Source organism: Neopsephotus bourkii, unplaced genomic scaffold (genome assembly GCF_033783945.1).
Source record: "Neopsephotus bourkii isolate Nb327-2 ecotype Australia unplaced genomic scaffold, CSIRO-AGI_Nbou_v1 NB_1768, whole genome shotgun sequence".
Classification (NCBI taxonomy): domain Eukaryota; kingdom Metazoa; phylum Chordata; class Aves; order Psittaciformes; family Psittacidae; genus Neopsephotus; species Neopsephotus bourkii.
The window spans coordinates 9304970-9326027 of NW_026902242.1; the positions used below are offsets into that span (position 1 = coordinate 9304970).

Below are 21058 nucleotides of genomic sequence, written 5' to 3' on the forward strand. Positions count from 1 at the left end.
TGGGAGGAATATAAGGCTGCTGCTAGAGGATGTAGGAAGGCCTCCTTGGAATTAAAGCTGGTGAGAGGGGTCAAGGACAGCAGAAAGGGCTTTTTCAAATACATGGCAGATAAAGCTAACACCAGAGGCAATGTAGGCCCGCTGATGAACGGGATGGGTGCCCTGGTGACAGAAGATACAGAGATGGCAGAGTTACTGAATGCCTTCTTTGTCTCTGTCTACTCTGCCAGAGGCAGTCCTGAAGAGCCTCAGAGGTACCTGTACCTCAGAGGTACAGACCTCTGAGGCCTCAGATGAAGTCAGGTCAACAGAGCGGTTTGCCTTAGTCGATGAGGAATGGGTTAAAGACCAGTTGAGCAATCTGGACATCCATAAATCCATGGGTCCAGATGGGATGCACCCGCGGGTGCTGAGGGAACTGGCGGAGGTCATTGCTGGAGCACACTCCATCATCTTTACTAAATCTTGGGAAACGGGAGAGGTGCCTGAGGACTGGAGGAAAGCAAATGTCACTCCTGTCTTCAAAAAGGGCAAGAAGGAGGACCCGGGTAACTATAGACCGGTTAGCCTCACCTCCATTCCTGGGAAAGTGATGGAACACCTTATCCTTGGTGCCATCTTAAGGCATATCAAGGATAAGAGGGTTATGAGGGGCAGTCAACATGGCTTCACCAAGGGGAAGTCACGCTTGACCAATCTCGTAGCCTTTTATGAGGAAATAACACAGTGGATGGATGATGGCAGAGCGGTGGATGTGGTCTACCTCGACTTCAGCAAAGCGTTTGACACAGTCTCCCACAGCATCATCGCAGCTAAATCAAGGAAGTGTGGTCTGGATGATTGGGTGGTGAGGTGGACTGTGAACTGGCTGAAGGAGAGAAGCCAGAGAGTTGTAGTCTATGGGGCGGAGTCTAGTTGGAGGCCTGTATCTAGTGGAGTGCCTCAAGGGTCGGTACTGGGACCAGTATTATTTAATATATTCATCAATGATTTAGATGAGGGAATTGAGTGTACTATCAGCAAGTTTGCTGATGACACTAAGCTGGGAGGGGTGGCCGACACGCCAGAAGGCTGTGCTGCCATCCAGAGGGACCTGGACAGGCTGGAGAGTTGGGCGGGGAATAACTTGATGAAATATAACAAGGGAAAGTGTAGAGTCCTGCATCTGGGCAGGAACAACCCCAGGTTCCAGTATAGGCTGGGGAACGACCTGTTAGAGAGCAGTGTAGGGGAGAGGGACCTGGGGGTCCTAGTGGACGACAGGATGACCATGAGCCGACACTGTGCCCTTGTGGCCAAGAAGGCCAATGGCATCCTGGGGTGTATTAGAAGGGGGGTGGTTAGTAGGTCGAGAGAGGTCCTCCTTCCCCTCTACTCGGCCCTGGTGAGACCTCATCTGGAATATTGTGTCCAGTTCTGGGCCCCTCAGTTTAAGAAGGACAGGGACCTGCTGGAGAGAGTCCAGCGCAGGGCAACTAAGATGATTAAGGGAGTGGAGCATCTCCCTTATGAGGAAAGACTGAGGGAGCTGGGTCTCTATAGTTTGGAGAAGAGGAGATTGAGGGGTGACCTTATTAGTGTATATAAATATATAAAGGGGGAGTGTCACGAGGATGGAGCCAGGCTCTTCTCAGTGGCAAACAATGAAAGGACAAGGGGCAATGGGTACAAACTGGAACACAAGAGGTTCCACTTAAACTTGAGAAGAAACTTCTTCTCAGTGAGGGTGACAGAACACTGGAACAGGCTGCCCAGGGAGGTTGTGGAGTCTCCTTCTCTGGAGACATTCAAAACCCGCCTGGACACGTTCCTGTGTAACCTTATCTAGGTGTTCCTGCTCCGGCAGGGGGATTGGACTAGATGATCTTTTGAGGTCCCTTCCAACCTCTAGCATACTGTGATACTGTGATATATATACATATGCATACAGATAGATATACACCTACACATACACATACATGTAACAGGCTGTCTTTCACAAGAAGAATAAAATGAAAGAGAAAAAGAATTGAAATAGGTGATACCCAAGTTAAAAAACTGAGGCCTAAATATAACCTCAGATTAGGAAAGGTTTCCCCAGAAATTTGGAGTGATGATCATCATGATACATTTCTTTAGTTTATATGCAAATAGGAAGGAAGGAAGAAAGGAAGGGAGGGAAGGGAAGGGAAAAGGGGATAAGGGGTAAAAAGGGAGAGAGAGAGGCAGGCAGGCAGGCAAAGAAAGAATCGTTATTAATGCATATAAAAGCATATTTTTATCTGTAATCCACTGTAAAACTAGTGTAACAGCTTGCCTAGGATGTTGCCAAAAAACCTGAAGGCAGCTGAATGAATACGGCAGACAAAGCATGTTTACCTCTGCCTTGCTAAAGCTGTTTGGTACGTAGTGCAAAAATGAAAGTATCACTCTGGTCTCTAGAGATGTTTCCCACTTGCCCCTTTCAGACTGTATCTGAATTTATAGTTCATAGCTGTTTGGCTTCAATTCGATTGTGTGAGAGTTTACAGATAATCTGAGGTTTGAGCAGAGGGAAAAGCAATATGGAAACAAATGTATCCTTTTTATAGACAGACACAGGCTGTGAGCTGTGTGAAAGCAGTGCAGGCGCAGTGTCAGTTTTGGCCCTTGGGATAGCAACAACGAAAAAACAATTTGAGCTGGAAGTGTTTCTTCAGTACTAAGATGAGCCCTTATGAGAAGTATCCCTTCATGACAGTGGGAAAACGAAATCCTATGCTGAAATACAGATAACTGGGTAGTTTTCTACTTGCCAAACATAGACGGAAGTCTTTGTAGTAAGATATGTATCTACTAGAATTATGTTTACCATTGCCTTTGTTGCTAGTAAAAGACCACCCTGTCAGGGAAATGAAAGTATATTGGTTATCAGGGTATTGTGCTCCACTGCTTCCAAGTTAAATGATGAACTTTCTAGGGAAAGAATTAGCTGTTACCAAGAGATTGCAACAAATGGGCATTTAAAGGTAGAAAAACCAAGTCTGTTGTCACAATATTCAACACGAGAGGGAAAAAAATAATCCCTTTTCCTCCTTGTTATTAATATAGCTACATCTTCAACCAGCAGTTCTGAGGATTCAAATAGCACCATGTTGTAACAGTGACAGTGGCAAAGTACAACATGGTTGGAAGGTGTGTAAGCCCTACTAATGGACAGTTGTGAAATTGCTTTATGCCTGACATTGATCGGAATATGTTCATTGCCTTCAAAGGCTGATTTGCTATCTCTGTTCAATAACATATCCTTCACTTGTGAGTAAAGGTTATATTACTTCGTGGCAATCAGAGATATCTGAAGTTTCAAAGAAGACATCATATTATTATTATAAATGTGTATATGGTGGCTATTAAATGACCATTCATTAGACCGAGTCTCTAATGGGATGCTCTCAAAGTTCAGCACAAAAAGCAGCACAAAACTGTTCTTCCTCCCCCCACTGATAGTTTTCAAGGCTGAGTAATCTGCCTTTTATCTAGCCAGCAAATCTACATCACTTTTTGCTTTCTGTCAGTGGATAGCATTGTGTTTAAAGAGTTTTCATATCAATGCAGAGATCTCAGTACCTTGCAGAATCCCATTTGAGCACATTTGCAATGCTGACAGTTGATAGAGTTGAGATATCTAATTACAGCAAGTAAAAATATCTGCATTGATCTTAAACAGGTAAATACCTACTTCTGAAATCCTTGGTGCAGTTGCAGGGAATTCGCCATCCTCTCACCAAAAAAAAAAAAAAAAAAAAAGAAAAAGGAGCCAAAAAAAAGTGTTATTTCAGCAGATACTTGGATTATGAAGAGATCAGATTATCAGCAAATAGACACCATAATCACCCATGGTACAGCTCTACAAGGCTAAATCTTCTACAAATAAGGAACATTTGCACTAGAAAGGAAACGAAATCTTCTTGCTTTGTCCAAGCTGTTTCATGAAAACCTTTTTTTGTCCAATGGAATGCACATTTTGCACAACAGCACATAAGGAGCTCCAAAAATGTACTAGCAAGTCCAGGAAGAGCTTTACTTCAGAAAGAAATAACTCTCATGATAGATGCCCTTTTTACAGACATTTTTAGGAGGAAGAATTAATAGGCAAGGTAAGAAGTTTGCCACTCTGTATTTAAGCACATGATCCAGTGTCTTGAGGTTTTAAGCTTCAGAGATGGAGTGACTCTTTGGTCAGTTCTGTTATTGTAAGCTGTATTTATTTTGCTACTGATGAGTTTGTTGTGGCAGGGCTTTGTTTTCATTGTGCAAAGGGGACTTGAAAGAACAATATTTGTTTTAACTGGGGATGTACATTTGCCTTCACTTCACTAAGGTTTAGGCATACCTGCTTCAAAACTTTAGTGCCTGATGAGGCAGTCTGATTAATCCAAACTGATCTATTTTATTGTACTGAAAACCATTCACTTATGAGGGGGGAATATGTGACTGAGAGGGCAACTAGGTATTCCTGAAGTTAACACTGGGCCAGCTTTGCAAAGCATTTATGTGGCTGAAGAGGGAAAAAGGCTCCCCTAAAAACATCCAGCTGATGTTCAAGCAAATTAGGTGCTTATTAATTACCTTGTACAGGTAATAAGCTGTTTAAACTAACCTTACTTGTTTTAACTAACAGGTAAGCACCTGGTAAGGTTTTTGAGTGACCTTTGGCATTTTAAGTGCCTATGCGTTTCTTTGCTCACCAAAATACACTTGGAGATACAGTAAAAAATACATGTGTTCATGGTGGATGCTGGAAACAGAAATGGAATTTTGTGTGATGGGATACTTCAACTGTCTATAAGGCACACTTGCTCTGTGAGGAAAATACATCATAAAGGATTGTATATACGTTGCAAAAAACATTCTCTGAAATAATCCTGCGTATGTTTCTGGGAGACATTTGCCTTGCATTCCATTGCGCGAAAGATGACAAGCAGTTTTTAATGGATATTTGGGGTGTTTCAGTCCTTATAAAGCTGGAAGCAGATTATTTGAAAACTATTTTGCTATGAAACTCCGATGTTCTGCTTGTTTTCTGTTTTCCTTGGTAGGGACTGAGTCATGTGTTTCTGCATCATTCAGGACAGTATGAAATCTAGTTTGCAGTTCTTGTTTGTCTGGCTCCTTAGTCAGCCCCTGTGTCTGAGATCAGTTGAAAATGATCTCAGATGAAGTTAGTGAGATGTGTTACTGCTGCAGGGTGTTGTGAAAGTCTGTTCTGTACTTTCTTAGGTATAATAGGTCTACTAGGTCTAAGGTATAGGTATACTAGTAGATGAAGGTATACTTACAGACTAATAGGTATACTATGTCTATAATAGGTATAATAGGTCTCAAACTCAGAAGTTAATTATTTCAGAGTAATCTGTGAGCAGCTTTTAGGAATTGAGAAAAAGACTATGTCTATATCTGAAATAATGGAACATATGTGTTGGAATAAAGTAGCGATGACTTGCTTTCTAGCTAGTGGCATGTTAGAGCATATGTTGCCCTTAAGGATTGTCCTGAGTAATTGAGTGTCTCTGATGAGCACTGGTATCAGGCAGACTACTTTACAGTGCTGTATCTAAAAATGAGTGTTTGGAGGAGCTGCTCGGTAGTGTGTTTTAATAAGTTCTTCGCTGCATTGCCTTAACATATGTAAAATGGCACTTTTTTCTCCTTTTCCTCTCCAAAAATAAACTTGGAAATGTCAGCATCAAGACTGGCGGCATGTTTCTTGACGGGATGAGTGAAAGATCACACAGTCATTTCACAGAAGTACTACTGAAATGTGTTAACTTCTTCTGCATGCCCTTAACATGCCCAGCTGGAGAGAAGTGTTGGAAATTGTAACGGTTATGGATAATAAGCATCAGTGTCTTGGTAAGAAAAGATAAATTGAGTCATGCTGCTTTAGAATTAGAGAAGGCGAGCAATGAACTGCTGTGAGTCTTGTTGCACTTGAATGAATGTTAAATTTCAGTGAGCTCGCCCCATATGTTATGGTTCTGAGCCCTTCATTGCATTATAAATATCTCCTTTTTGCAATAAGTGCATTGACTTAGCACTGGAGAAAAGTCAGTGCGAACATCAGGATGGAGAGGAACCTTTCCAGACCCTTAAGTTACTTAAGTGTAACTTCAAATGCCAGTACAATTTTGCATTAATCCTTCACCTTTTCTTGTATTTCAACTTTGCACTTCAGTGCTGTTGCTTTGTGTGGCTGGAAGTGGAGGGGAAAGAAAGACCAGTCAAGCAGTTACAGGAAAGCTCTTAAAGTGATTCTACAGTTTGATAAACAAATGATTAAGAACTGCACATCTTTGCAGTTTACTGCTGATAATCATGCTCTGTATTTTTCTGCACATGCAGGAATAAGTTCAAAATGTTAGCTACTCTATAATGCTTATGCCCCCATAACTAACTGCTCATACTTCTGCTCCCATCTTAAACTGTCAAATAGCTGAACATTTAAGTAAAATGTTTTAAATTTGAAATGCTTTTGCCGCAATATTGACCTTCTAATTTGCTCAACATTAGACTACTGTTGAACATTAGATAAATGGTCTCTTTTTATGTAAATAACTGCTGAGTCAGTACCCACAGCCCATTTCCCATCTTTCTTTCCTCTCTTCTTCAATGTGGCCCTTGAAAGAGGGAATTTTATTCTGCCTCTGTGGTGTAGAAACTTAATCTTCAGGCAGTCCTATGAAGGGATTGGTGAAGAACTGCAATGCCATTCCGATTAGCTCTTCAGTGTGGATACTTATTATTAGCTATTAATACAGAGAAAGTGTTTGCCCTGATAAGAAAACACACAGTACTGAAGGGACTCTACTTTTCTGTGCATTTTTGCTAGACAGGAGTAAATTACTTCAATAAACATTTGCTTTGAGGTTAAAAAAACCTCCTTAAAATAGAAATAGCAGTACCACATAGGTATTATTCCAATACAAATGTGTTACTAACAGAGGGTGAAATGATGAATAGCCATGAATCTGTTATGCAACTACAGATGAGACTTTACAAAGAATAAAATAATATACTATGACACATACTAGGAAGTTTTATTAATGTTGTACTGGAGAACTCTTGCTTTTTGCTCTCCACTTTAATATAGAAAAGTCAACTGAATGACAGACATTGATGAAAGTGGATGAATCTAGTGGAGCACATAATTCATGCCATGCCAGTAGAGTATTACTTTCTACTGCTTAGTCCCATAAGAGACACTTTAGAATCTAATGCACCTTCTTGTTATAAGGTATTTTCCATTCAGCCTGCTCATGCTTATTTTACAATAAAACAGTTACATAGATGATACTAAGCAATTCTTTCTCATCTTTCATAGTTAGACTTTTGCATAAATGAAGACTGCAACCCTCTTATTTCAATTCTGGTTACCATGGATTAGATTCTAAGAGTTGCCCTTAGTCCATGTGTTTCCATGGAGTATTTCAGTGGTGTGAACTGAAATGGGAACACCATGATCTTCTGGTGTTTAAAAGAAAAAGCCTCTAGGAATGAAAACAGTTGACTTCATACACATTTTTCAATGCGCTTACTGCAAAAAGGAGGTATTTATCATGTGATGAAGTCACGTTAGGGCTTAGAACCATAACATATGGGGTGAGCTCACTGAAATTTATCATTCAACTACCTGCAACAAGACTCACAGCAATCCATTGCTCACCTTCTCTAATTCTAAATCAGCCTAGTGACTGACTCAGCCAGTACACTTCTGTTACTGAGATGTGAGGGGTAAAGAAAATCTGAATGGCATGGACAAAATAGGGAATGGCTGTTTGGTATCTTTTGCAGTACAAGAATTAGGAGGAATAACAATATCATAGCAGGAAGAAGATTCAAGCAAACAAAAAGAGGTGTTTTTTCAGTAACTAACAGAGGCTGTTGTGTTTGTTAAGAGTTTTATATTGATCTCAAAAGGGACTGGAGAGTTTCATGAAAGAGAAATATGGTGAAGGCTATGAAATAGAGATGGTCTTCCCTATCTGGAAGTAAAGCAGCTGATCAGAAATACTGGGTTGGTATTGGCAAAGCATAGCTGAAACTCTGTGGAAGATCAATAAAATGAATATGCAATTTTATTCCCAAATAGTAAGCAAATCTGGATATGAATTCACTGGGAAGGTCTTGGCTACTAAGTGGCTTTGAAAGTAGTCAGGGAAGCTGATGTTTGTCAAGTAACTGTTGAATGTTATTCATTCAATAAGCAGCTATTTTATGGAGGAAGTTTTAAATGACATTTTATGATAACAAGTTGTTAAAGGTTTATGGAAACAGCATGGCTAAATTTATGCACATTATTTGGAGAGCTCTATCGTGGAAACAATGAATGAACAGAATTTCCTTTTCAAAGAGAAACAGTTGCTGCAGAGATAAGAAGTTACAATTATAATGACAAGCAATTGAGATGATTTGGGGAGAATATATTCAGATGTACATATTCCTGAAGTTTCTGTATTTTACAATGTGAACTATGGAAGTACTTTCTGAGTCTGCCTTTCCTCCATAACCAGAAGGAGGCTACACTGCTTCTGCTTGCTAAGCCATTAGATATTAGTATGGTGCTAAATTTGCCCTTGTCCCAGACGACCCAAAGGGGAAAAGCTGTCTGTTTGATTGCAATAATAATAGCTTTTAACAATTGGATTTATTTAACTAGATGTTAATGGATCCACTTACAACCTTCTGAAAAAAGAGTTTGTGAATGTTACACAAGACTGGAGGGAGCTGCAGGCAAAAATTAAGAGGACATCTGGTGAATTAAGGGTTATGAACTGCCAAGCTCTATTGAAGGAAAACTACATTGCAGAAAAGGTCTCAGTCAGTGCTGAACATGAAAAAGAATTATGTAAAGATTAATTGTGGATAATGGTGTGAACCACCTTGTTATTGTGTAGTTTCAGTTTTCACATCAGAAGGAAAACAGAGGTGGTCTGAAAAAAATAGGATCGAATATAAATGAGAAGTTGGAGCTCATTCTTTATTTTCCATTGTTCTCTTGTTTTACTTTGGGCAGAAATGTAGAAAGGAGTGTGAATGCTGTGCATGGTTACGAAATTTGTCATTCAGAAACTTGATTAAGTTTCTGTATACAATAATCTTTCAAGAAAAGCAAATGACTGATGCACTGAAATTGGGCAGCTGGGATATTCCCAACCTCGTGCAAGGTGATAAACCACACTTTAAATAGACAGCTATTTGCAATTTCACTTAAGCAGAGCAGTATTTTGGCCCCAGATACACAGGTTTCTGATCCTTTTCCCTCATCCACAACACTTCTATTTAACTGCAACCAGTTTTGACCTCTCCCACTCCAAGCACAAGAAAGCTTTATCACCATTAACTGCAAGTCTGTTTATCAGTCAAGAGGGATACCCATATGGAAACATAGCTAGATGGCTAACACGCTCTTCCATGAGAAAAAAACAGCTTCTGCATTTATCTGGCTGACTAGGCTCAAGTATAATTCCCAGACTCTTCCTTAGGCAGGAGTTTTATGTAATGCCAAGAAGAAAACTACAAGGGAACTTAAGTAGACAATTGCACTGCATATATGTGTAATTGTAAGCTGTATGACCCACAGCTGTTGCAATAGCAACACAAGAATTTACACGGAGAGGGAGCATTTTTCCCCTGTTTATCATACATGGATGCTTATGTCTTCACTGATAATATTTTCTGGTATTTTCTTATGCACAGTAAAAACTAAAACTTCACAAATTTGAATTAGATTTTCATTAGAGTACATCTGGTGCTACACTCACAATATATATTGTACAGTTAAAATACCAGCATTCAGAAAGCTTATCATCCCTGCTGTACTAACTTTACAGTTTACAGTGACTGTTTCTGAATCTTCATTTCTTCATATTAGAGCATGCTGACAGCTTTTCTAAACAGCGTTCATAATAACACATATTCATAGAAACACAGAATCATAGATTCACAGAATCATAGAACAGTTTGATGGTGCTAATTGTAGATCAGGTATATCGACAGACTGAAAATACAATGCTTCAGTTTGCAAATTACTATGACTATAGCTACCAATTAAACCAGAGTTGGAAACTGCCAGGCCAATGCTTTGTTATACACTCAGTCTGAATGAGAACATGAGGAATATGATGCACTGTAAAACACTCTGCAAATGATCCAATACAAAGCAAGGCTAGTTGTATCTTCTGTGTGCTATGTGTACAACTATATACAGCTTCCAGCAGTGACCTCACTATTAGTTTCTCCAGAATAAGACAAAAAGGAATGACTGGGCAGATATTGGCTGAAGTGTTTAGAAAAGAACTGCCCCTTGGTTATGCCTCTCTAAGTGCTGTCCTCCCAGACTACTGATCCATTCCTGTACTATATAGTTTCATATACTTTCAGTGAAGCACTGTTCCATTGGAGAGGATGGTAAAATTCTCACTCTATTCAGTGAAATCAGGATTTAAGTGTACATCACATACTACAGCTTCACTACAACTACAATTCAACACCTGAAAACAAGATTACCTGGAAGCCCCTTGCTAAGGCTAAGGGTGTTTTCTATTCTAAGTAAAAAATTAACTTAAAAGGTCTTAAACTCCAATATCTTATTTTTTACCACACAGTCCTATTTTGGTGTACTCAGGAATTACCATATGCACACATTTATGGTGTTTAGTATCTTTAATGGGCATCTCTAAAAATAGTTTTATTTGCAGTTATTTATTCCTTTTAAATGATTTGATAAAAAATACCCTAACTATACAGTTCAAATGTGATCTTCATTTCTGTATTTGCTCTTGTCAGGGATGATGTTCATTACTAGCATTTGGAGATTTGGTGGTAAGCGTAAATTCTACTGTTCTTCACTTCTGTATCAGCAGTAGGCTTACTGCACCTTCTTAAAGACCTGCTTACACTTGACTCCACACACTCTTATTTCCTAGGAAGAGAAAATAATTAAAAAATACAAGTTAGAGCACACACATTATACATTCACAGAATCATAGAATGGTTTGGGTTGGAAGGGTTTTAAAGATCATCATTCTCTTCTCCAGGCTGAACCAGCCCAGCTTTCTCAGCCTGGCTCCAGAGCAGAGCTGCTCCAGCCCTCGCAGCATCTCCATGGCCTCCTCTGGGCTCGCTCCAGCAGCTCCATGTCACTGTTGTGCTGTCACCACAGATCTGGATCAGGACTGCAGGGGGGGGTCTCCCCAGAGCACAGAAAAGAGGGAGAATCCTTTCCCTTGACCTGCTGCTCCCTCTCTGGGGATGCAGCCCAGCACACGGGTGGTTCCTGGACTGTGAGCACACACTGCCAGGTTATGGGGAGCTTCTCATCATGGGCACCCCCAAGTCCTCCTCCTCAGTGCTGCTCTCCATCCATTCTCTGCCCAGCCTGTAGTTGTGCTTGGGATTGCCCTGACCTAGGTGCAGGACCTTTCCTCGCTCCTGAGCTTGCAGAAAGTGATCCTGCACGTTTTCTTATGGGAACTTTGATAAAATGACATATTGAAAAACACCTGACGCTAAGGCAATAACCTTACTGGCATATGTTACTAGTTCCTAGTAAGAGAAGGTGTTTCATGATGAATTGATGAAACAAAGACTGATACAGTGATTTTAGTCAGGACCTGTATATGGGCAACCTGAAAGAAGGAGTGTGCAATAAGGGTGAAGAGATCTGCTGACAGTGACAAAAACCTACAAAGCAGAAGCAGTCAGTACAATAGAAAAGGGCAATAAAACTCAAAAGGAAGTGGAGAATGGTCAAATAAGCCATTCACATAAAATAGACTCTACGGAGGAAAAAGAACTACAAAGTACAGACCATAGATGAAATGGAGAAAATAGGAAGCGATAAACTACTAAGAGATGTGGTACTACTTGCTACAGAACTGTGGAAAGAATTAAGTTAACACTTGGCTCATTGTGTAAAGTTCAATAGGATCATAAAGCTATCAAAGTATCAATTTTTTAGAGGTAATTACCCATTGTATCAAAGGGCTCTCAGGAGTCCAGGACCTAGTAATCTTAGCTGCTCAAAACCCAGATAGTAAATGGGACCCTTGTACTCTATGTTTAATGGAGAAAGTTACATTACTAAGGATCCAGAGAAATAAAAAAGACACCTTTTGAAGTTCATGAAATGTAAAAAGTGATCAGACTGAAATATTGGGGACTGGTCTCTAAAATACTTGGTTACTTCCTTTGCATGACGTAATTTTGCACTGACTTTTGTATACACGAGAGACAGATTGTGATAAACTATACAAGTGCCAATGAGTGCAGGGATGCCTGCATGAGCTGGCAGGTATAATACAGGACTTCTCACAGCCTTCTGAAAAAGCAGCCTCAGAGCAGTCAGGTTACCCTCAAGTGGCACTAGATACACGTTTGAGCAACTGAATCTGATTTTATGACTTCTACAACCAAACTCTTGACAGTGTCAGGTATAAAAAGTGGTCTGGCCTGCGGGTCCATGGCTAGGTTGCATGACTAGAGCATCAGTGTAAGGATAGCAGCCATCGGAGCTAAATAAAAAGGTCTTGGGGACAGGAAATGGGTAATGACTGTGGAGCAGGCAAGTGACAAACCAGGATGCCAATACAGATAAATCCAATAGCAGCTTGCGCTGTTGCTTCATGTGTGTGCAGATGAGTGCACACGTGTATGATTGCAGCAAGGTCTAAGTTAAACTTCTCAGTTGGACACTGTATGGCTAATGGCAAGCTGTTTGCCAGCAGAGAATCTGAAAGGCTTATGCTTGATGTCATGGCACCAACTGTTATGAGGCTGGGAGGCAGTATGGCAATACTGAATTGTGTTTGTGTCGAGACAGAGGGAATATGCGTACACAGGGAATTCTGGAGTCTCCTTTTCATTGCTCTCCCCCTACTTTCCGTGAGCCCATAACCTCAGCTGCAATGTGGTCCCTACACCACTTACCTAAACAGTGATGTCCTCCCTACCTGCATTATATAAAGTTTGTAGTTTAGATGGCAAGATCTGTCATATACATTCCTTTCCCAAACTGGTTTCTAGCATTTCCAGTACTACCTGAAAATTGTATTTAGTAGTAACAGGTCTGGGGTACTTTGCAAAGATTTCATAACTGTTGCCAATTTGAATATTTACAGAACATCAATTTAGACTGTTGAATGTTAATAATACTGAACAGTGGACAGAAATAAAGGTTGCATTTTATTATGTCAGCAGGAAGACTGCCTTTTACCCACAATGATGAGCTATAAACAGCTATGCGAGAAAAGAATAGAATCTTCTTTCAGGTCCTGTTAACTTAGGTAGAAATTATGAACTAAAAGATGACATTTCAAAAACTTAATTGCTGATTTAGTTCTCTAGGCACTAATGTGATCTGGCCTGTAATTATTGTAGAGGAACAATGGTGTATTTTCACCTTATGGCTTATTGTTGGATGCATAATTTCATCAGCTCCCATATTGCATAATTCACAGACTGTATGAAGGACATGCTGTTAAATGTCTTCTTCAGAATAAACATTTCAAACTGGTTTGTCTGGACAGGCAGCTAATACAGACAGTACTGCTTTGAAATCACGCAGTCTTTGTACAGGACATAAAACCATAATGGCTCCAAATTAAATTGTTGCTTAAAAAACAAGTTAAATGCCAAACCAATGCACAATTATGTCAGTGTAAGCCAAGATAACGTAGCACACAGCCTGCATTACATCTATTTTAATAGTGGCATTTAAAACCTGTTTATGATCTTACCAGGTGCATTTCATCTCCTTCAATCCACTGGGTCCAACCACGACCTTCTTTTTCTCCATTCTGTACACAAAGAAGTTTATCTCCATCCCAAGACACAGTGGTCTAACAAAATAGACATGATCAGTGTTACTGTAGTGTTCTCTGGTACTATGATTACCTTCCTTAAAGCAGAACTTCTCTCTAATGTAATAAACGATTAACATTTATCTTATAAGAAGAATAATTGCAGAGTGTCGTAACACTTAGGATAAATACAAAAGAAATGAGCTTAAAGAGAAAGCTGCTGCCCAACTGCCTGTCAAAAACCTGGAAGGATGAGATAAAGCTGTTTAAAGGCAAGAAAAATATGTTAAAACTAATTGCACTCTTCCCTTCCTTCTGAGAGTTAAGAGCAGCAGAAAGGAGGTGCAGCCTGACACTGTATCTGCAAATGGAGCTGAAAACTTGAGATTCAGTTTGTTTTTTCCACTGTAAGAAGGATTCCCCAGCTGCTCTACTTGAAAGAGTACCACCTCCTGGCAGCTATGGATGAGCAAGGCTTTTTGAATCCTGTGCTGTTCTTTCCCCATGTCTTAATCTGCTGTCATTGAGCAGAGCAGTTTGGAAGCATCAGCAAATGGGTAACTTGCCAACATCCTGCTTTGTGTAAGAGTAGCAGGAGAGCTACTTGAGCCAGGACTGACAGAGTAAGAGTGCAAGGTTTGACATAGCGCTGCTGCGAATATTGGTGCTGTCCTGAGTTGTTCAGTAGATTTTGATTCAGAAAACTACTTAAATGTATGAGGGTGCATCTTACAGTCTTTACTGACACTTTGCCTTCCACCTCTCCCTAAGATAAAGAGAAGCAATGCTCAGTAAAATATTTAAACAGGGAAAGGGAATAGTGGCAACAATTTGTGCTCCATGAGGATAGTTTAACATCAATATTAACACATGGCTTTTAAACCAGCTTTTTGGAAGTGAAGCTGAGGACTAAATATGGATTTAGTGTCTACCCTGTAAAAGTCTTCAGCCACTGCCTTTATGAGCAGTCAAATGTGGAGAGAAAATAAATTCTGATCTATCAATAAGGGAAAACTTAATGGATCCATCCTGTATAGTTTCTAAGAAGTCAGCCTACATTTGTCATTCTGGGAACTAAACCCTGTTCAACACTGAAGAACTATGCAGCCCTATTTATTTCATTTCTGTATGTCACAAACTATTAATTCTTAAATGATAACCATGATAGCCACTATCTTTACATGGGTACAGCTAGCAGTCTCCTCCTCTGGGAAGCTTTAGGCTAAACAAGCATGGAAAATTAATTACTAAAAAGAGTTCCAGCACAGACAATTATAGGCAAGGCATTGTTATTGATCCTATATAGTCTGTTTGCACCATTTGGGGTCTCTGAAAGACAAACTCTTGTGTCCTTGCTAAAAATCTCTACAATTTGGAAAATGCATTCACAAATTCTTCTGTTTGCTCTTGTAAAATGACATATTTAAACCAAGTAGTAGGTAACTTTTTTAAAAGCCATATGCTTATAAAGTATAAAATGCTAATGCAGGAACATTTGGGTAAAGCTATTTAACATATGTAGTTAATGTGGTCATCATAGTTTAAGCCCTCTTCTATGTCTGATTTGAATCTGTAGACTTCCAGTTGGAGATACAAGGTAAAAATTAATACTAGTCAAAGTGAAACTTGTTTAATTTGTAAGTTAACCTATCAAAGAAATTCTGATGATTCTAAACAATATATCAGAAAATGAACATTATTTCTACTGATGACTTGTAGATGTGAGGAATACTGGGAATGAAGCATTTGTATTTACAACTTCGTTTAGTAACAGCACTTATTTTTATCCATTGAGTATTAGTTCAGAATAGTTTAACCACTAAACTAGCTTAATAGTTAAATTTAGTGGGTTTGTGTGTGAATTCAAAAGCAATATACTGTGATAAAGTAAGATCCAACTTTATTAGTACTATTAATGTTCTAAGTCAGTTGAGGAAGTTATTAGTCTTGATAATGCTCACTAGCTTAGTACACTTGGGGCAATTGAGAAATATTTGTATCATTGCAATGAGATGTTAACTTTTTCAGCCTCCAAGGGTGATGGAAATTGTTTCATCTCAGAAAACAACACACTTTTTTTTCGAGTCAAGATTACATACTGCTTTTGGCAATTTGGTGATAACCACAAAGAGTGCAATCCCACAGACCGTTAACCAAGGTGTTCTATCATCCAATATTCTCAGTTACCATCCTCTCTCTTCCCTTTGAGAAATATAAATACTGAAGAGATACGAGTAAATCATACAGTTTCTGATTTTTGTATATGGCTGGTTTCCTATGAAGGTTATAAAGGAGAGAATAGATTGCAGGAGAACACAATGTCCTCTTCTTTGTTAGCAGGAACAACCACTTGATGACAGGAAGATTAATCAGTACTGTTTTTATCTTCCTTTCTTTAGGTCAAACTGTAATGTCTCAGCCAATAAAAGACACAACTAATACAGAAGAAGGAAACTTCCCTTTTAACTCAGATTGAAATAAGTCCTTCCATTCTAAATCTCTCTATTGAGACACACATTGTGCATTAGTTTGGGTTGGAGTTACTGTGGCTGTTATACACTGGCTGCTTCTAATAGTCCACCCTTTACCAGCAGCAAGTACCTGCCTTAGAACATTTCCAAATATTTGGGTCAGAACATTACAATAACAGTAACAAAAATAATATTTAAAAAATAACTGTATTAGTAAATACAATCTCTTTTGTGGTATGTAAGAGCAACGATTCATTTTTAAAGATCAGATCAGGATAATGCTGTTGTATAATTAAGAGTCAAGCACTTGACTGACCAGTAAAGCAGCTCTGTATGAACCTTTAGCTGCTGTTGTTCTCCTCTCCCACCAAACACATATTAAGAAGAAATGCTTTCTATGTAAAGCAGCTTTTCTTAGAATAGTAAGCTTTTATAGTTAACCACGTTTGCCACCATTTTAATACTAGCATTACCTAAGGTTTGCTTGATTACAGAGCCTGAGCTACTGTCCTCTGTCTGGGACAACTGAAAATCTTTGCCAGAGTTTGGTGTCCACAGCATCCCAGGCACACAGTTCCTATTCTTCACCTTCCTCCACAAGCAAGAGGAGGAGAAGTAGATAAACTCTGAGGACATTGGAAAGCTGCAGTTTCCTGATGGCCACAGAACCAACTAGATGAAAATGCAGTTTTTCTCTAAAACTGAAGGCTCCTACCTTGTACTACTTGTAGGATAAATGGAAGACTTCATTTATTCCTTTCGATTAAGTAGTATATAATCTAGTTTGTCATAAGCAAGTTAAAGTTTTGCTTACTTACTACATAATCATACAAATACTTATTGGGTCAAATGCATATAATTCTGTATGAAACTTCAAAAGAAAAGAGTGATTAATGTCATTAGTTAATAGTGTGATTAAAAATACCGAAGGAGCACAAGAAAACTTAATGGAGAGATAAGAGTGAGTCTTGCCTCAATTTAACTTTTGTCAAAAACTGTAACCACTAATATTGCACATCTTTTGGATTATATACCCTTTATTCTTGCTGAAGAGAGCTCCTCTGGGAGGTGAAGAAGTCTTTGAAGCTTAATAACACAAAAAATGTTCACATTTTCTTCAGTTACATGATATGATTTCCTTAGTCTTACACTTTTTTTGTGTATTTAGGTATTTTCCTTTTAGTACTTTGCCATTTACATACTTCTGTTAGTGATTTAATCTTTGTGTTATGAAGATTCTAATACATGTGCATAGCAACACCACCTTCCTGAAAATTAGAGCTCAAAGAAATGATCAAGTATTCTCTTACTGTTTTCAGTTTTGAGACAAGGCAGATTTATTAAATGAACTATTAAGTAAAACCAAACCAAATCTGACTGTGTATCTGCACTTTCTCTAGGCAGCAGTAACAGTAATAAAGTCCTGCAGAATTACAACAGGTATTACTTCCAGCTTGTAGCAGCAAGTCAGACTGACCCCTAGCCAGAGATGCTGACTTTTATGATTTACTGAAAGAATCATGAACCTATTTTATCAGAGAACTTTGCATTTCCCAGTGAGGTCTAAGTGCAAAAACATTTGATGCTGGCTATCCCTAGCATGCAGTTGAAGATACCTAATGCATTTTACAGGTGAATGAAATAAAATACCATTTTTTAAGTAGCCCACAAAGATTTTTTTGTTAATGCTACATAGATTTGACACACTGCATTTACAAACATGAATTGCAGCTACCATCCTTTATAAAAAATATGTTATTGATTTCCCATCTGTAGGAGAAATATATATCAGTATTAGTTCTGTTCTTCTACTTCCCTTCAGAGTGTGTTCTCTATATGGTGCTGCAGAAAATGACTGCAATGCTCTAAACCAGCAATGACGCACTCCGCGCTCCATGTCAATCCAGTAATTCTCCACTTATGAGCATGACTAGTCATTTTACAACTGTACTTAAAATTTAAGAAGGATTAAACAATGGAAAGGAACTGTTTAAGTCAGGTGACACAGTCAAATCTATCTTGAGCTGTACCTTGTATTGTATTTACAAAAAAACACCAAAGAAAATAGCCTAAAATTTTTGATCAATCATGGCAACTTATCCAACAAGGTATTGAGTAGCTTCTCAAGATACAGCATTTTCATCTGTACCAACTATCTTTAAGCTAAGCAGTCTGCAGGGGAAATTTTCATCAAATGAAGTCCTAATGGAATAAACCGATGTTGATATTACAGGCAAAATCAAATGTAACTAGGAAGGGGCATTCTGTAATGTTGTAGTTACAACCTATGACCTATGTGCATTGCTAACAGCAGGGATACAACCATGTTCAGGGTTTATCATCTCTTCATCCTATAACTTCTTTTACGTCATCAAATCTCCATCTCGCATGTTAGTGACAGCCAGATAAACTATTGAGAAAACAACAACAAAGCCAATAGAAAATATAGTGGTAGTGTTCCTAGACTTTATCTATATAAATTGCTAGAAAAAGGCTTTACACACTTAGCCATCCTTTAGCTAGGTTGAATGATACAATGTATATCAACCTTTCTTTCCCTTACTAACTTCACTGCGGTGGAAGCACTTAGAAATCTAACCTCCCATTTCATCACTCCTGTTTTTAGCCATGCAACACCAGGACTCCCAAAGTTAACTCACAGAAGACAGTTGAGTGTACAGTACAACTAATCTCGTGGGGCTGGTAGATGTGATGTCTCATAGTAGGTATCTATAGTTAGAAAACTCTGAAAGTATGTTCATGCCATTACAAACTTGCTCAGATTGTTATGGAAAGACAAGCTAGTTATAATCTGGGCATTCTGCACCCAGTTAAGAAAACTACTGAAGTTCACAGTAGTCAAAAGCTGAAGCACCTCTAGAAGCAGTATTTCACTTCTATGATTGTCAGCATCTCCACTGCTAGCAAAGAGACTTAGGACTAGATTGACAAATTTAAGATCCAAGGGTAAGCTGCTGTAGGATAGTATCAGATTCTAAATGTTCGAATTCCTTACTTTGAATTCTTGTTCAAAACAGCAATGAAGACAAGCAATAAATAAAGACATGTTCCAGGAATGGAAATTTGCCAAAACTCAAGGCTATGCAGGTGACAAAATGTGGGAGGAGAAGTAGAATGAATGTTTTGGACAGTGCATAATGTTTTATTTATTAGGAACGGTGGATTCTTTTTCTTTTAATGAAACAAAATTGTATACAAATAATACAAAAACAGGAAGACTTCTGTATATCCTATGCCAGGGAAGAAGTACAAAACAGCACATCCAATCTGTGCAAGGATCAGAATTGATTCTAAGACACTCCCTTTTTAAATTAATTTATATAATTGATTTATCTCCTGTGTAATTTTAGCAAGATGCAATTGTACATAACACTAATGGTTTGTCATTCAAAATTGGATTTGCTAAATCCGGTTCTCAGGTTTTCAGCTGATCCTTTTTGATTGCACTTTCTGCATTAATAATTCTCAGAGCTTTTTAGGATTCAGAGAGAGCTGAAAAGACCATCCCGAACCACCTCACCTACAAGACTTCAACACGTTAGCAAAGGTTTTGTGAATAACTAGCTCAGCTTGTGATCGCTCTTGGGTTTTAGACATGAATCCAGCACTGTAAAATGTGAATTTAATGACATCTTAAATTATACGGCAAAAGACTGAAGAGATCTCATTTGATATCACCACACAAATGTGCTGAGCATATCACTTACAGGTAATAAGCAGTAAGGCTGAAAGAGTATGCAGTGTGAAACAAGGCAGAAAAAAGGAAACAGTTCTTTACTGGGGCACAGAGGCTGAATGAACTAGAGTATTACAGAGCCTGAGACAGCTTCAAGTAGGTATCTCTGTTCACTGGAGCCCCAGAAGGGGACTGGAAGACTGCTCTTCCTCACTTGTGGACAACAGTCTGTAAGAGGTCAGAAGTATCAACAGAAAATGACATGAAGACTACCTCCTTTGAAGTAAACCCCCTCAAAAGTCAGAGATTATTCCAATGAGGAGTTGGGGAATCTACAGTATTGCAAAGGCAGGACACTGGATTTGAGAGGAGACTAGTATGTACACACAGTCAATACCATAAACTCACCTCCCAGCAACAGTAATTCTACAACAGTCCTTGTTCCAACAAAGCATATGAGAAAATACAAGCCAAAAAGAAAAGGACAGCATTTGAGGAAACAAAACAACTGAGTCAGAAGGATCAAGTAAAGACATACTGCTGATCTCGCATCTTACTAGACAGGAGCAAAATACCCGAGTCTTCTCATCCTGGGAGGGATCCCTACTAAAAACCCAAGTATTGAAACACTGCTGTTTTTCTGGCAGCAAAGTCTTCATTCCAATACCGACTCTAGACTAACTTAACAGCTGTGAATTCCATTTGTGGAACAGAGGAACCCTGCTTAAATAATTAATAAACTCCATAAGCCATGTGATTTTGTAACAGGGCTTTATTCTGACCTGGCAGCAGTAGAAATCAAACTATGTTAAGAACAACTAAACTTCATTGCATTGCTCCTGAATACAAACTAGAGAGGAATGGTTTTCACATTAGGAATGTTTGTTATTTAAAACAGAGCCATGATCAGTTTCAAACACCTTGACACCTGTCACAAGTACCAGAAGGATTGGCCTGATGCCTGTTAACAGTCCTTATGTGGCTTAATCATTAAATGCCTATATATTCAGGAAGATATTTCATGTGGTAAGATGTATGATAGTTGTGATGAGTGAATTCTACAACTCCCAAAC

At 38.9% G+C, this 21058-nt stretch overlaps 2 protein-coding genes across 2 annotated transcripts in view; both read right to left on the reverse strand.

The window, feature by feature from the left end:
• The window catches only part of RBP2 (retinol binding protein 2), a 44112-nt gene that overhangs the window by 18153 nt on the left and 4901 nt on the right, over positions 1-21058 (reverse strand). Inside the window, exon 2 of the mRNA XM_061378897.1 lies at positions 13755-13856. Within this exon, the coding sequence (XP_061234881.1) occupies positions 13755-13840 (86 nt within the window). The 5' untranslated portion in view covers positions 13841-13856. The remainder of the gene's footprint in view (positions 1-13754; positions 13857-21058) is intronic.
• The window catches only part of RBP1 (retinol binding protein 1), a 36337-nt gene that overhangs the window by 9618 nt on the left and 5661 nt on the right, over positions 1-21058 (reverse strand). The window lies entirely within an intron of this gene.